The sequence below is a fragment of the Trifolium pratense genome, linkage group LG1 (genome assembly GCF_020283565.1).
Source record: "Trifolium pratense cultivar HEN17-A07 linkage group LG1, ARS_RC_1.1, whole genome shotgun sequence".
In the NCBI taxonomy this organism is placed as follows: Eukaryota; Viridiplantae; Streptophyta; class Magnoliopsida; order Fabales; family Fabaceae; genus Trifolium; species Trifolium pratense.
The window spans coordinates 31,495,406-31,513,291 of record NC_060059.1 but is presented as its reverse complement, the minus strand read 5'-3'; the positions used below and the strand labels follow the sequence as shown (position 1 = coordinate 31,513,291).

The 17,886-nt window shown below is 31.5% G+C and overlaps 2 protein-coding genes across 5 annotated transcripts; one reads left to right on the top strand and one right to left on the bottom strand.

Moving 5' to 3' along the window:
- The first annotated feature begins 367 nt into the window (after positions 1-367).
- On the top strand, positions 368-10,291 carry LOC123908458 (DNA topoisomerase 1 alpha-like). 4 transcript variants are annotated; one of them, XM_045959113.1, is made up of 16 exons: positions 368-634; positions 2,180-3,299; positions 3,836-4,030; positions 5,050-5,130; positions 5,620-5,679; positions 5,981-6,075; positions 6,185-6,341; positions 6,455-6,580; positions 7,681-7,761; positions 7,931-8,021; positions 8,109-8,242; positions 8,854-8,925; positions 9,031-9,120; positions 9,199-9,302; positions 9,382-9,550; positions 9,957-10,291. In XM_045959113.1, exons 2-16 carry the CDS (start codon positions 2,256-2,258, stop codon positions 10,023-10,025), a joined length of 2,568 nt encoding a protein of 855 aa, XP_045815069.1. In that variant the 5' UTR covers positions 368-634; positions 2,180-2,255; the 3' UTR covers positions 10,026-10,291. The 4 variants fall into 4 exon arrangements, with proteins under 4 accessions (XP_045815069.1, XP_045815061.1, XP_045815077.1 ...); XM_045959121.1 differs by having other exon boundaries at positions 423-634; positions 7,950-7,959; XM_045959105.1 differs by having other exon boundaries at positions 422-634; positions 7,931-8,242.
- A 1,421-nt stretch (positions 10,292-11,712) lies between these two features.
- Positions 11,713-14,270, bottom strand: LOC123908450 (transcription factor bHLH92). Its single transcript, XM_045959094.1, has 3 exons — positions 13,851-14,270; positions 13,054-13,338; positions 11,713-11,919 (listed from the first exon to the last, which is right to left on the bottom strand). The coding sequence occupies exons 1-3, from the start codon at positions 14,202-14,204 to the stop codon at positions 11,827-11,829; spliced, it is 732 nt and encodes a 243-aa protein (XP_045815050.1). The 5' UTR covers positions 14,205-14,270; the 3' UTR covers positions 11,713-11,826.
- Positions 14,271-17,886: the final 3,616 nt, after the last annotated feature.

Genomic DNA, 17,886 nt, shown 5'->3' with positions numbered 1-17,886 from the left:
GAAGAAAATTTTATTTCTTAAAATTGAATCTAAATTTTATTTTTGAAAATTTTAATACAAGAAAACATATTGCTCTTCCCTACAATTGCTCTTCCTAAAATTTTTAAAATTGTCACTAAAAGTATTACCCCTAGTTACTCATAGTCCTCCCAAAAAATTTAAAATTGTCCCTAAAAGTATTTAATGGAAAATAAAATCCAATGATATCTTTCCGGATTTTATAAAAAAATTTATTTTATTTACGAATCTCTCTGTTCGGTACTTATTATTTTGCGAATCAGATTTCAAAAATTTGGGAGGGCTCTGAGCGATTTGGGTTTGGGCTTGAACCGCTAACAAAAGGCCCATTGGGTAAACCAAAAAAAAAAAAGTTGAGATTTTTCGAACAACGAAAAAAGTGGTAAGAAAGGAAAATATATAAATGTTAGATAATCAGGTCACCGGAAAATCTTAACTTGAGAATAACCTGTCTTGCCACAACACAACTGTTCTTCAGCTACTTCTCAACTTCATTCTTCAACCTCAAGTTTTCAACTTTATCTTCTTCCTCATTCATCTTCAGCTCCATCATCAATCATAGAGCTATTGCTGTAGCAAAAACTCCAGGATTCACCTTAATTCTTCATCAATTTCAGTAACCCCTTTTTTCCCTCTTTATTTTCATCTAATCTAATAATTTATCTGTTTTTAAATTTTTTTGTGTGTGTTACTTTTTCATATTGTAGCTGTTATGAAACTTAAATTAATTTGAATTTTTTTGATAAATTTTTGTAGATTATATTATGGTCGATCTTATATGTTTTTGCATGCAATTGATGTTATTTTGTTGATTGATATTAGATTTTATTTATAATTAATAATTAAGATTGGATGTTAAGAAAAATTATAGTTTTTTAGTTGGTGTGGAATTTTATTCTTAAGCTTGCTTGCTCTTACTTTGTAGGAGTGAAATATAAATACCAACTTATAGATATTGTTTGTGTTATTTTGTGTTTCTTATTGATTTGATTTTGTTTCAACTCGGTTATTGTATATGGATTTCGGTGATATGAATTTTTTATGTTCATTTTGTGTTTGTGGTTTATGTTTTTCTGTTTTTCTTTTGTTTGATTAGAATTACTTGTCAAGAACCGTTATTTGCGTTTTAAAGGAAATAGCGCGGTTAATTATCATCTTAATTGCTGATTTTTTCCCACAATTTTAAATTTTTATTTTAGTTTTATTACTAGCCCTAGCATTATATTTTTTTGTCTTCTTTTGCTTAGGCATTTGAGCATTTGGCTGTGTTGTCCACCGTGGATAACGGGAAAAAAGCAGTTTGTTCTATTTAATGCTATAGCTGCCATTTAACAACCCTAGGGTTTGATATGTTAATGTCACTGTTCATATATTCTTAATTATGAGCATGGTAGTTAAAACCCTGATTTGACCCGTAAAATCCCACGATTTTGTGATTATGTGTGCCCTCAATGATTTAGAGTATACACAAAATCCTATTTTGGTTGAATCGGGCGATTCCACCCCTGTTAACCGTTGAATCATATAATCTACAATCTTTGAAATATTTATGTGATTATGCTTATGAATAAGTTTAAATTTATATAAGAATTTGAAGTGTGATTTAAGGTTTTAATTATCTTACATGTGAGCTATGCTTATGAGTTTAAATTTACACAAGTATTTCAAGTGATTTAAGATTTTCTTTGTCTTACTAATGCTATTTGTATGCATATATGGGAATTTATATGCATTTATGCGAGTTTTATGAATTTTGTATAATCTTATGATTATAGTTACGATTTGACGATTTTACTTCCACTTCCCGATTTTGCATAAAATCTTGACTTTTACTACCTTGGTTATGAGGCAATAATTGGTATTTGGGTGTTCTTTTTGGTTCATGGGTCTGCATCTTCAACATAAAAATTACAATGAGTTTCTAAACTTTTTCTAAATTCATTTTATAAACCTAAATTTTAAATTGACAAATATGTGAATGTTCCTTAAGTTCAGTTGACTTCAGAATTCAATTCAATTTGCACATGCATTCATACATACATTTACGGTCTCTATTATGCAGAGTTAATTTTTCATCGTTGTCTTCATGTTTGCTATGTGATTTTATCCTTAGTAACTAGTAATTGGCCTGGAACTTATAATTTCTTGCTTTTTCCCCCAGGACATGATAAAGTGATGTACATGCTATGACACTGCATAGTTGACAAACGGCTGTTGAGGCTTCTGGTAAGTTAAATATGTCGCGCAAATTTGATGACGATGATGGGCCAGTAACTTTTAAAAGGAGCTCAGTGTCGAAGAGTACTCAATCGCATTCAGAAGTGAGGAAGTCAACTTCTCATAGTAATGATGGACGGTCATATAGAAAGTCCTCTGATGTGCCTTCATCAAATGGCCACAATTCTAGCTCACAAAATGGTAAGCTTGTCCCATGCGCTAAGGCATCTGCCGTGGAATCTTCTGTGGGTATATCAAAAGCATCAACGTCAATGGTCTATGTGAGGTCCCCTAGAGGAATTTCAAAATTTTCATCATTCGAAAATAAAAAAGAGTCTCTTTTAGAAAAGAAAATTCCCGTTCATGTTAATGAGGAAAATAAAGAAGATTCTGAGGACGAGGTGGAAAATATGCCATTGAGTGTTAGGATGAAGATGAACAATATCAATGCTAAGAAAGCAACTCCTATTGTTCCAAAGAAATCTTCTGAAAACTCTGATGATGATATTCCCCTGTCATCAAGGCTTTCACTTTCAAAAGCTCCGAAAGGACAGCAATATGGTTCCAATGCTAGTGTTAAACAGGAAAGGCCATCTACATTGTCTGTTAAGAGACCACTGGATAAGAGTGATTCCTTGCATTTTTCTGGCAAGAAGTCAAAACTCTCAGATCCAGCTCAATCAATTAATGCTAAACAAATATCAGCGAAATCTGAGCCGAAGGTTGAGGAGGAAGATGATAATGATGATGTTCCTCTTTCCCAACGAATGAATAAGTTACCCACATTAGTGGATAAATCATCTTCCTTAAAGAAGTTGACAAATGTCACTAAAGTCAATAAGGGTGCTACTCCATCTTTTAAGAAGAAGGCCAATTTCAAAAAATCAGGAAATAAATCAGAACAATTCAAATCTACTAAACTTCCTCCAAGCTCTGAAGATGGGCAGAAAAAATGGACTACTTTGGTTCACAATGGTATCATCTTCCCACCTCCTTACAAGCCCCATGGGATAAAGATTCTCTATAAGGGAAAGCCAGTGACTTTGACCCCTGAACAAGAGGAGGTAGGACTTTGTTTGTGACAGTGTTTTCACGGTTTTGTGACTGTTTTCTCTTGCATTTTTGTTTTGTTTTTGTTAAATTTTTTACATTGGATGTGACGTGACTTGGAAAAAGTGTTTATAAGTGGGAGACATGTCTTACTTTACAAGTTGTCACAAAAAAAAAAGTCTCGCTTTACAAGTCAATTTTGTGGGATTGAGTTAGTCTTTGTCAAAATTCTAAGATGGTATCACCGATCAGAGTCTGTTATAGATCCCGTTGGGAACCCGTTATAGGGCTACCGGATCACGCTCAAGATATTCAGTCATGGGTGTGAGGGAGGTGTGTTGAGGGTCTTATAAGTGAGCGACATTTCCTACCTGACATATCGGTTTTACAGGGTTGTGTTAGACCCTATCTAAATCCTAAGAGTTTTCTTTTTCAATATTTTTAGTTTTTGTGAAATTGAGGTGTGTGTGTCAAGGATTTCTATGTGAGAGTTGTCATATTAAAGAGTCTTTATCTCAAGAGTTATTATGAACTTGGAATGTATATACAGGTCGCCACATTGTATGCTGTCATGCTGGATACAGATTACATGCAAAAACAAAAGTTCAAGGAGAATTTTTGGACTGACTGGAAGAAGATGCTGGGAAAAAATCATGTGATTCAGAACTTGGAAGATTGTGACTTTACACCGATTTATGATTGGTGCCAAATTGAAAAGGAGAAGAAGAAACAGATGAGTTCAAAGGTAAGTTGTTTCATGTATTTTCATTTGAAAATGATAGAAATGAATATCTCAAAACATCAAATCTATGAGTATTAAAATTACATAAATTAGATAAATTAATATTAAAACTACATAAAACTTTCAAGTCTATGAGAAGTAACTGACAAAAAGAAGGAAAAGGAGAGTGTTATATAAGTTATAAGCTTGTCATGTGTTTATTCCTAATATCACCATACCCATACACTTTGCCATTTTCCCAATTCCAGAAGACAACCTTTCCTGAAAGTACTTGAAATGGCACCCCAGAAACAGTCGGAATCACAGGAAGAACCTGTCTTGTGTCCTCCGAAGTTGCCACTCAAGTTGCAGTTCCGGAGTCCAGGCATTCAGTTGGCAGTCACAAAACTGAAGTTGCCGCTCTGTTCGTTGCAGTTTGTGTCAGCCTGAGTTTTTCTTTCTTTTTCCTTTCGTTAATTTCCTAAACCCTCCAGAATAGACAAAGGGTTAAATTTGGTGGTTTTTCCCCTCTGGTTTTGGGCTTGAATTTTGCTGGATTTGGTGTATCAGCAGGGGTCCATGTATCTCACACAGCGACAGTGAGTTTAATGTCCAAGCTTGCAATTTTACCACATTCCCAGCATAACGAGTTCTGAGTTGGGTTCAGGATCATTGAAAGTTGCAAAGCATCTAGAATCACGTGTTTCAACAATCTGACTTCAGTTCCGACAACTATAGTCCAAATATGTAAAGTACATCATACATTGCTTAAATATTTTGATTTTTTAACAATCTTTTGGAAGGAAGTTGAGATGAATCTAGGCTAGTTTATAAAGTTTACATGGTAAATTTCATACCCCCTTTTGTAGCTTTTTGATTTTAACTTCGGGGGTTTGTTCTGGATAATACAGTCATATACATCTTTATGCATGTTTGTGCCTTTTATGAAGCTTTTTCTTGGTTAGCTTGAAATGTGATCATTAGTGTATTTTATTCATTTATTATGTTTAAGTATTGATCCTCTTTTGTCTTCTATTTATCAGGAGAAGAAGGCCCTAAGGGAAGAGAAACTGAAACAAGAGGAGAAATACATGTGGGCTATTATTGATGGTGTTAAAGAGAAGGTTTAATCGTCTCTCCCTCTTTCTCTGCCCAACCAAAACCCCTTACCTGCATCTCTTGTAAAAAATTTGCCTGGTTTTTGCCTTAGAAATTGTCCAATTTTTTGAATATTGAAGTTATACTTTACCTTATCTTGATTTAGCTTGTTCCATGAATTAAGAGTCAGTATTATCGAAGTTGAATGTTCACTTGCTGTTTATTCCTCCTGTCGTTATTTGGCGCTGGTTGAAGTGCAAAGTAGTAAATCTGGACAAGAGGAGATGCAATTATCATACTCGCAATTCCCTCCCTTTTGATTGCATCACCAAAAGGGTGATATATGCTTTGATAATTCATAATACAATCTTGGAGCCAGAAGAAAACACATTATAACTGCTTAAATTGACTTTCTCTATCTAAGCTTTTACTTTTGAAATGTTCTTATGAAACTGTTAGTTTTAAAAAAAATCTCTGGGAAGCTATTCATGACTAATTTCCGTTAAATATTTCAGGTTGGCAATTTTAGAGCTGAACCTCCAGCGTTGTTCCGTGGACGTGGAGAGCATCCCAAGGTTTTTATGATAACTACTACCTCCGGTCGTTTTTATAAGAAACAGTTGACGTTTTAGGTTCGTTGAATAACTGATGTATCTGGTTTATATTATTAACTAGATACATCAATTATTTAATGAATTTAAAAAATGAGTTGTTTATTATAAAAAGGACCGGAGGGAGTATTATTGTTATTGGAAATAAAAACATGCAAACTGTCTTCAGATATATCTTTTGCCATACATTTTAGATGCATATTGAGAATATTAACAAGTTTCTGACAATTTTTTGCACTTAACGGCTTATTCTTTATGTTATTAGATGGGCAAACTGAAAAGACGCATCACTCCAAATGATGTCGTAATTAATATTGGAAAGGATGCACCAATCCCTGAATGTCCTATTCCTGGTGAAAGGTATTATTGTTCGAAAACTTCTTGGTGAAAATTCTGAAAAGAAAATGAATCCTATGAATTGAAAGTCATTATTATCTTCTGAAATCATTGATTTTTGTTCACTTGGCAGCTGGAAGGAGATAAGACATGATAATACAGTTACTTGGTTAGCCTACTGGAATGATCCAATCAATCCGAAGTTATTCAAATACATATTTCTGGGAGCTAGTAGTTCTTGGAAGGGGCAAAGTGACAGGGAAAAATATGAGAAAGCAAGGATGTTAAAGGTGTTTTCATGCTTTGTTTATCAGCTTTATTAATTCTGCATTTACACATGATATTTTGTATGACCTTTAAAAGAAACTATTTAATTATATAATAACTTGGTATCTGGGTGCAGAATTATATAGGGAACATTAGGGCTGCATATACGAAAGATTTCGCGAGCAAAGATATTACGAAGCAGCAAATAGCTGTTGCTACTTATTTTATTGACAAACTAGCTTTGAGGGCTGGCAATGATAAGGTACAAATATAATATCTGCAGATGCACTTACTTATTTGTTCACTAGAAATCACCTCTTCCCCAGATAACGTATAGATATGCTAAAACAGGACAAAATAGATACATACTAAAGCATATTGTGTTGTGAATGCTTGTGTAATCTTGTAAGTTAAAGTATGCTAAATACTTGCTAGTTTAAGTTTTAAATTGGCTATAGTTTAAGCTAAATACTTGCAAGGTGGAACATTAATGTGGTACCATTTCCAACAAGTGAAAATTAAAATTATTTATTGCTATAACTATTTTATTCCTTCAATGTGTATATCAGATATTACCAAGAGGAAGTAAAAGTGTAAAACAGTCTGAGCTAATCTATCACCATTATGTCATTTTGAAAGTGTAATAATTCTATTTCATGAGAATTATTTATGCTTCATGATTATGGTTGGCATATGCCAAAAGCGTTGGAAATGTGTGGCTAGTCCAATAAAAATACAACCGTCATATTCAGTTAAACTATAATCTTTACAATATCAAATTCACCTTTTCATTTTCAGCCCTACACAACCGGCTTGTAAGGTGAGGGATACCTCCCACTTATTAACACAAATGTGTCAGGAAGGTGTTCAAAAGTTGAATGATTGTTTTATAATCTCTCTAGGTATTTCAGGCTGGTCAATTCTGTTAGGTAGTTTTGCATTCTGGTAAATTGATTAGAATTTTCTTTGGTTATTGAAGTCAGTTCCAAGGGGACATTGTTTTGCTTAATTTTTGGGTGTGATTATTGTATGTAAAAGCTCACCTCACCGAGTGGAAAAAGGCTTTTTATTATTATTATTATTATTATTATTATTATTATTATTATTATTATTATTATTATTATCATTATTATTATTATTATTATTATTGTTATTATTATTATTATTATCTGCCACTGAAGTAAGTTTGGACAATTGAACTGGATAACTATGGACAATGGTGAACTTAATTGTTCTTTGAATTTGAGAAAGGACCGAATCCATGCACGCACCTTTCGTGTTTCTTTCCATTACCTTTATTGTCCGAAATTACCTTGACTTTTGCAAATCAAATGTAGTTGTTTCTCATTTACATTTCCTCAGGACGACGATGAAGCTGATACAGTTGGTTGTTGCACATTAAAAGTAGAAAATGTGACTGCAGAAGGCAACAACAAGTTGAAGGTATTTGAGCCTCAATATCTATCTACTTTTTTGTTTTGGTTGAGGAGGATGAACAGAAGTACGTTACATGTGATTTTTCTTTAAGTTTTGGTTGCCTCCATCTTAAATTGTTTTATCGATAGCTAATACTTAGTAATAATGATCATGTTTTCATGTTGGTTTAATACAGTTTGACTTCCTTGGTAAAGATTCAATCAGGTATGAAAATACAGTTGAGGTGTTGCTTCCTGTTTATAATGCCATTTTGAAGTTTCAAAAAGGTAGGAAAATGGTTCTACTTTTTGATATAGTATTGCTTATGAGTCCGAGGCCATTAACATTGAATATCTGCTTTTCTGAATTATCAGATAAACGTCCTGGTGATCAACTTTTTGACAAGCTGGATACAACTATATTAAATAATCATTTGAAGGAACTCATGCCCAACCTGACAGCAAAATTCTTCCGTACATTCAATGCATCGTTCACTTTGGATGACATGGTAAAACGTTCTTTCAAATTTTGCCATAAAAAAGAGATTATTCTGTTCTTTGCTATGCATTTATGTACTCAATTAATTCCTTTGTCATTTGTGTATGTGCATTGATTTTGGTTTACCCCCTTACCCTATCGGGTTCAGATTAGGATAGTAACTCTTAAAAGTTATATTGAAATCCTACACTTTTTTTTTTTCATACTTAAATTTGAACCAAGATTACCTTTGGATCTATCATCTATGCATTCACATATTGACATTTGGGTCCTGCTAATGATAGTACCTCCAATGATTTTAACACCATGTTAGCATCTTATATAAAAAATTCTCATAGAATTCGCTCTTTTGTGTCACCACTTTAGTTCTCTGCAAGATATTTCATGGTGACCATTATGTATCTTTGAGGGACAAATTTGATAAACAGATTTTTTTGGAGGACATGTAAAGTGAAACTCTTAATTTTTGAGGGTTTAATTTGGTTGGAATTAAAAATTAGAGGACTTGTGGAAACATCTCAATCTTTAAAAGATCAAATTAAAGGTTTATTCTTGAGTTTATTCTGCCATGTAGTTTTAAACTTTTGTATATTTAATTTTCCTTGAATTATCTGACAACAGTTGAATAAGGAAACTAAAGATGGAGAAGATGTTAAAGCAAACATTCTTGTCTATCAAAATGCAAATAAACAGGTAGACTTCTCAAAATTCCTTTTGTGATTCCTTTGTTAATGTGCACAGATTTTTGTGTATTTTACTGGTTTGCTAAGTTGCATTGATGTTTCTTTTCCATAACAGGTTGCAATTATTTGTAATCATCAACGTAGTGTTTCAAAATCTCACAGTGGACAAATTTCGAAGTTGAGTGAAAAGATCGAAGAACATAAGGTGATAATACTATTTAGAATTTGGAAACCTGGGTGTGGATGAACATATACTTGTAGCTGACATACTTTTTAATTGTAGGCTCTTTTGAAGGAGCTGAAAATAGACTTGGACAGGGCAAGAAAAGGAAAGCCGCCTCTAAAGGGTTCGGACGGAAAAAACAAAAGGAACTTGAGTCCTGAAGCGTAATATACAGCTTTCTTAGCATTTTACACATTATAATTATCAAGTGTAATATGTAATTGTGATTTACGTAATGTACAGGATAGAGAAAAAGATAGATCAAACCGATGCAAAAATTGAGAAAATGCAAAGTGATATGATGACAAAAGAAGATTTAAAAACTGTGGCACTTGGCACGTCCAGGATAAACTACCTAGATCCCAGGATAACAGTCGCCTGGTGCAAGCGGCACGAAGTTCCTATTGAAAAGGTAAGAACTTATTCACTTGTTATGATTACATTTCATTCTAGTATTTCTTCTCTTAATCAAATTTTGAAAACAATGCACTTATGACTAGTATAAATAGTCGAGATTCTATTGGACTTTCCCTTGTTTGCTCTTGTTGCCGGGAAGCTATGTTGCCTCCCAACCGAAATCGTACTAGTAATCTAAATAGGCTTTAATAATTTTCTGAATTTCGATCTATGTTATATTCTATTTTTCATTTTAGTCCCGAGATCGAAAAAAAGATAATAGACAGGCCACTTCTAAATAAAAACAGATTTAAACCATTTAAATTATCTTTGCAAAATGGTGAACTGGTATAACTCTGATGTTTAATTTTGATTGGCCTATGACTAACATACCCTTGTTGCTTGGGACTTGAAATGCTCAGATTTTCAGTAAAACTCTGCTGGAAAAATTTGCTTGGGCATTGGATGTAGATCCTGATTTCAGATTCTGAGATGTATAACATGGAGGCAACTATGCAGGGAAAAAACATTCTTTTTACACATTAATTCCTTTTACATGAAATAAAATAATTTTTGTTTCTTTGTTTTATTAAGTCCAGCGGAAATTTATGTTACACATTCTCCCTCTAATTTTGATTTGGGGTGAGTTGTGCCTGTCCTCTTTCTTCATGGACTCTCAACCATTCATATTTATAGATTTTTTTGTTGGTACAAATTCATATTTATAATTTAATGTGATGACCATTGTTAAATTAAATTTGGAAAATGAGACAGTTTTGCAGATTTATTATTCTTTATTTAATTGTTATTGTTATGTGTGATTGCTTACCTTATGATGAATTTGCAAATTTTTAAAGCCTGGACATCCAAATCCATCCTTGAGGTAAGCAACCACACATAACAATGAGTAATGACAATTAAATATTTCTGAGTATTGAAGTGGCTCAATCTAATTGTGGTTTAGTTGTTTACCTAATGATGTATTTGTTACACAATCTAATTGTGGTTTAGAGTTTAGATTCTCCTATTGATCCTGATGTTAAAGTTCTCCCAAATCATGGAGAGCCATTTATTTATTTTATTTTTTATTTTTATTTTATAAGAAAAGGAAGACAAAACAAAAACTAAGGGCTGACTATAGTGGAACAAGCTCCCCATAAGTTTTTTATTAATAAGTAAATTAATATTAGCTAGGGTAAAAAACACATCTATAATAGAGAGAAAAATCCGCTTCATGACCACTTAAAGCAAGAGCATTGATACAAGTGTTTGCTTCACGGTGAATGCAATTTATATGAATAGTTGATTTTGAGAGGTTGATAAGGTGTATGACCCTTTGGTGAAGAGGTTGGAGGTGAAAAATGAAAGTATGACTATTTTGGATCATGTTAGTAGCTTGTATGGAATCTGTTTTAAGAATGACATTTGTAAGTGGCATTTCTCTGATTATTTGAAGACCAAAGAATATTTCTTTTAATTCTACAAAGAGAACATTTCCTGACTCAAGTTTACACATGAAATCTTTCGCAAAGTTTCTATTATGATTTCTGATGATGCCGCCGCAAGCCGCTTGGCCGTGGACATAAAATCTGTTTGTGTTTCGGACTGGACTAAAACCCACATTAATCTCTACTCTAGCATTTTTATAAATAGTTCACAGCCAAGTGGCTTTATTCAGGAAATGTGCCAGGAATAATTTCATATTATTTTCTGTGAAGAAATAAACTTGGTGTTTAGTTATCATTCTATTTTTTTTAAATAGATGAAATAACAATAATTAGAAACTTACACACAAGTGTATTCGAATCTCGTTTACAATGCTCGAGCTAACGAGATTGGAAGTTGATTATTTTTGCTTTCATATATAGTTGCTATTTTCAGAAAAATAATAAAAAAGACAATACTTACTATTTATATTAACAAGAGTATTATTGTAATTTTCCTGTGTAGCGCCGGATGAGACAATTTTAACATGTTCAAAATGACATCTCGAGTCTACTATAATTTAAGAACAAAAATTAATTTTCACATTAGAAACTATTTTATTTTGTTAATCCACTAATTTTCAAGAGAATGTGGTAATCCATAGTTTGATTTGGAGGTAAATAAAGTCACATCTTCCGATTGAACTCAAAATTATCAGAACCATTTCCTCTATTTCCTCTAAAAATCAGGAAGTCGACAAAAAAAATAGTAGTCTCCAATATAAAAAAAAATAATGTACATAGTACATACTACATGTAGCAAAAAAAACAGATTATAGTCAATTGACTATATCCAAACTCTTGGATGTTATATTATTTGCTTATGGGAACCTTCCGGGATTTTATGTTGAAGCTTCCAGTCAATTTCATCTGCAATGTTATCCACAACAGTTTCTGCAATCTTTCAACAAACCAAACATATTATTAGCATAAGCAAATCTTATTTCTGTTTCAACTCTCCTTAACTAATGACTACAAAATCTTAATTATTTTTTCTAAATGCAACTAAAAAATCATAATTAATTCAGCCTTGAAAAATGCTAGCAAGACAGTCTTTTAACACTTTTTTTTTTAAGATTTTAAATGAATCTCACAAATTTTTTATTTTTATAAATGGAATTTATATAATTATTAGTGGGGTCCAAATGAATTTTAACCAATGAAATGAAGTGTGTTGAAAATTTTGTGTTGAGATTGTATTGCTATTTGCTAGTGCTCCTCACCTATCTTGTATGATTTGACAAAATTGCATTTTTTATTTTATTTTTAAAATAAGGTTTGCGACTGTGATCCAAGTCACACCTTCAAAGTTTTCGATGATTCAACCACAACGAGATTGTGATGGAAGACGTCATATGAATCCCAGATACGTAATACATATATGGGTTCGATACAACATGTATGACCGAAATAGGAATTTTTTTAAAATTAAAAATAAAACACAACTTTAATACATTAACAAAATTTAATAGAAAAACTTATATAGATGTAAAATACTTGTATAAAAATAAAAATAAAATTAATCATTAATCAATGTATACCTAGACTGACCTTAATTTATAAAAGATACTTTTGGTTAAAATAAAAGCTATGAGTTTTTGTCAGAATTAAATGGAAAAAATGTGACAAAAAAAAAGGACTGAGAATTCTTTTTGTTTATGGGGAAGTGAAAATATTTTTGTTTCAATATAAAAAACCAAAATGTTTTAAAAAATATATTCAATCGATAAACAAACATGTCAAAAATCTACAGAAAAGAGTTTAAAAAAAACGTAATGCTGCGGCTGTATCTCCCTCTGTGTCATACCTAAATGAAGACGACATAATATTTAAAACAGATTCGGTAATATATTCTTTTAAAAACAATAAAAAGTTTTGATTCTTATGTAAGTATCGATATCTGATACGTATCGACACAAATACTTCTCCAAATTTAGAGTATCTAATAAGGTTATATGTGATACAAAGGTTTACAATGCAACCATAACCTTAGCACAACAACAATATAGAATGTTGGTTTTAGACATAAACATACCTCAGTTTCAATCTCTAAGAATGCAAACAACTCCTGTTGAGAAAATTTCGACTTGATGCTTGTAGTTTCCACACCATTGCTTTTCAACAATTTGAGTGTCTCAATCATAGAACTAATAATTCCAGATGTAGCATCGTATGGTACTCTCAAATAATGAGGTTTTCTTCTCTCAATTACTTCAACATTTTCTTCAAGCACAAAGTTTTTCCTCTCCAATTCATCTTTGTATCCTTGTAGCCTTTGAATTTCCTTAGCTGCTGTTTGAACTACAGAATTATTATCTGTCTACCACCACAAAAGAAAAATAAATAAATTACCAACAATTTAAATATTTCCAAATTAATTAGAACAAAAAAAAATAAAAAAATTTAAACACTATATAATCATAGATTCATAGTATACACCTGAAATGATTTTAAATTGCGATCTGCAACTAATATAAATGATTTTGATTTCTCTGCAACAATGACATCAGAACTGCAATTTTGGGCCACTAGATGTGTATATAAATGTTTGCAAGGCAACTATATAATTTAAATATTTCAAATTAATTAAAACTAAAAAAAATATTTTCAAAGCTATATAATCATAGATCCATAGGATACACCTAAATCATGATTGGAAATTGCGATCTGCAACTGATATAAATGATTTTGATGTCTCTGCAACAACAACATCAGAACCACAATTTTGGGCCGCTACATACCTATATAAATGTTTGCAAAAACGTAACTATATAACTGCAACTACAATTTAAAACTACGATATATATGTAAATATTGTTTCTATATACATACTTTTGTTCCTTTAGGCAACACTGAATGTAAATTGGAGCAACACTGTCTTTGTTTTTGTCTTCTCATTCTTTCACTAATCATGTGTTTGAAACCACGTTCTCTTTCACATTCAGCTACTTTATTTTTCTCTAAAGGCAAACTTTTTTTCAAAAATGCAACCATTCTCTTGTTCATGGTATTTGAATTTTCTTCCAAAAAACTAATCTTGGGTTGATCTCTATATTGAACAAAAGCACTTGGATTTTGTGTAGGACAAGGTTGTTGTTGTGCCATAGCATAATCACTTTGATTTGAAGTTAGAGGTTCATCAAAGAAAACTTCACCTAAAAGATTTTCAGGATAAAAGGGATCCATAATAGTAATGTTTTTGTGAATATTATTTGTTTAGTTTATGATGAGTAAGAGACAAGTGTGTTCATCACAAATTAATAATTTTTTGATTTATATATGTTGAGGAACATGGTGTGCTATAGATTGAAAACGTGGTCAATAATAGAGTTTTGACCATTCGTGTGGTCAAAGTTTATGCATTCAATTAAACTCATAGTTTAAACTAAAGTGTCTTTGTTTTATTTTTTGCCCCCAATCAAGAATTTCACTCTAGGTGGGCCCAGCATGCATATTTGAGAAATTTTGAGAGAAAACACCTTACATGAAATTCAAATATTTTACCAGTTCTCTACTTAAATAGAGAACGTTATAAAAATGTGAAATTTGAAAAAAATACACCGCTAAAATGATTTTTTTTTTTTTTCATTTTTATAACATCTGTTACATAAGTAACGGATTATGTCCTCTACTTAAATAGAGTATTGGTAAATATGAGATTTTTTATAAAAAAATAAATAAAATCATTCTATCACAAAATTTTCAAGATTTTAAACGTAGAATTCACTGATAATTATAAAAGTTGTCATAAACAATATTTATAAATTCTTTCGAGCTTATACTACTAGTAAATAAACAAAAATAAATTAATCCAAACAATAATACGATAAGATAACTTCATTAAATCATTTAAACAAAAATACTTTTTCTTTTATGTCAAGTATTGTCAAAGCCATTATTTTTCAAAATTCAAGGGCACAAAGGAGGCTATAAAAATCACATCTGCCGACGCATTAACTACAACAAGAAAAAAAAAAAAAATAACACTAAACTTCAACAAAATTCAACATATTATTCCAAAAATCAACCATACTCTTGTCATAAAAAAAAAAAAAAAAAACTATACTCGAGACGTTTTCTCAATATGATATGAACATCACCAACAATCTCATGAGGAGCATCAACTTTCTCTAACAACACCAGCAACACCACATGGATTATAAACTCCAAAATATTTCAATCCTTTGAGGAATTTAATCTACTGGCTTTCACATCCTCCCAAAGAGTATCACTACGTACTAGCTATAGGATTTTTTTTTCAAATCAAATGTACCTCCAATGTCATATAATAAAACACAAAAAAAATAACAATTATACAATGTGACTATAATAAGAGAAATATAAGGTGAATCTTAAGTGATTAAAATTAAAGTATTTGGTAAAATAAACGTTTAAAATGATTGATATAAAATGACATAAAAAGACATGTATGTTTAATGGGTAATTTTTCTCTTTAATGACTAGTTTTTTTATTTTATAAAAGGTAACGAAATTAAACTAAAGGTTAAAAATGAAAAAAATTATAAACTCAAACGTTACTTGAAATAATATTTTTTTTTAAAAAAAAACTATTAACTAATGAGAATTTTTTTTACCAAACAAATTTTATTTTATTAAACAAACTTATAATCTAAGTTATTCGTGTTATCAAATAGACACTTAAGTTGTTGACATATATATTCCTTTTTTATGTTTCATCTTATAATCTTCGATGATAAAATTAGTCCAAATGTTTTCAAGATACTCTAAGTTTAACAAATCAATTTTATTTTTTTCTCTTAAATTAAGTTGTTGACATTGCAGAGGATAGAATAAAAGATCAATATTCGTTTTTTATGTTTCATATTATAATCTTTAGTAAAAAAAAAATGTTTCATGTTATAATCTTCAAAGTTAGGCCAAATGTTTTTAGAGATCTTTTAAATTTAATGTTTCTAATAAATTGATTTTTTTTTTTAAGTTTTTTAAGTATTAAGAATTGGTTCTTTAAATTTGTAACGGTTTACACTGTTACCATTTAAAGGAGTAGTGTATTGTATTCTATTATAAATTTAAAGGATCAATTTAGAACTTAAAAAGTATTGATGTAGTTTATTATTATGAGAATGAAATGATAGAATGAAATGAAGAAAAAATATGTTTTTGGGATTAATTTCTTTTTTTTTTTTTTGGTCCTCTCTGCAATTTTATTTTTGGATTTGGTCCCTCTAAGTGGATGACTGGGCATCATTATTGACACATCATCCTCGTTTGTTACGTTACACATTGCCACGTCATCATTTTTGCAATGACACTTAACGTTATGGACTAAAACCAAATGGATTTGCACATTCAGGGACTATTTTAAAACAAAAAAAGATACAGGGATGAAAACCAAAAACTCGCGAACTTATAGGGACGAATTGATCATTTAAGCCTTTATGATAAATTTAAAGGGACAATTTGATATATACTTAAAAAAACTTAAATGACTAATATATATATATATATACTCCATCCGTCCCGAATTATAAGAGAAAATAAAAAAATCACACTTATTAAGAAAATGTAAAACATGAGAATTTAAACTATGTTTTTGTGGGTTTTCCTTGGAATAAGTTGCATAGGAAGATGTAAAAACAATTTTTATTGGTTGTTGTTTATTGAGAAAATGGTAGAGAGAGAAAATTAAATGCAATTTGCATTTAATTTTATGAGAATAAGGGAAAAACATTCTTGAAAATGATTTTTTCCCTTATAATTTGGGACAAAAAAAATGGGCTTTTTTCCCTTATAATTTGGGACGGAGGGAGTGTGTGTGTGTATATATATATATATATATTACAAAAGTTAAATTTAAAAGATCTAGAATACTTTTTTTTTAATGGCAAATATATATTATATATATAAATACAAAAATAGAGTTTGAGTACAAATCAATAGTACCAGAAATACTCAACGATAAAAAAAAAAAAGAAGACAAAGTAAGAAAAAGAGATACACCATAAAAGAACTCCTAGAAGCTAGAAACCACCACGACCAGCCAGAGCAACCATCATGAGGAGGAAGATGAAGAACCAACTATATGTAAGAGAGCACTCCAAGAGATATCACTCAACCAAAACCTAAAAACAATCAGGCACACAACCTCACCTCGCCTTGCTGGACCGACACAAAAGAGGTTGCACCTCCTACTCGTAGAGGGTGCAGAGGCTATTAGAGTTTTTACCTAGCAAACATTTATAGGAGGAAAGTGTCACCTTATCCACAATAATATCAATCATTGACTACCCACCAACAAAGATGATTTCATTCCGAGAGGTCCAAATAATCCACACAACAACATGCCACATTAGATTCATACCTAACTGAACCCGATGCTCCACACCCGAACCAAGGAAACTCTCAAAAACTTGAATAATACTATTGGGGGACACATACTCCATCCCTACCCACCTAGAGACACGATACCAAACATGAGAAATCCAATCACAAGAAACGAAAATGTGGTCTACTGACTCCTCAACAGCCCCGCAAAACACACACGAGAGGTATTAGTAGTTCCCATCGTCACCCTTCGTCTACGAAGGTTTTGCCAAGTTGGAACCCTATCCTAAAGGAGTTGCCATAGAAAGGCAATCACTTTGGACGCAACCCGAGAATCTCAAACCCTTGCGAGATTTATGAATTCGTTTCCCGGGAGAGTTCTTTGAAGCCCAGCTCTATCTTCAAGAGCTAAATAGGCTGATTTAACCGAAAAACAACCCACCTAGCTCATGTCTCCAACACGAATTGTCGTTCATACTTGAAAAACAAACTTGACACAAGGACTCGATCAAATCAATAAGGAGATCCTTATCCAATATGTCAAGATTCAATTTCCAACTGA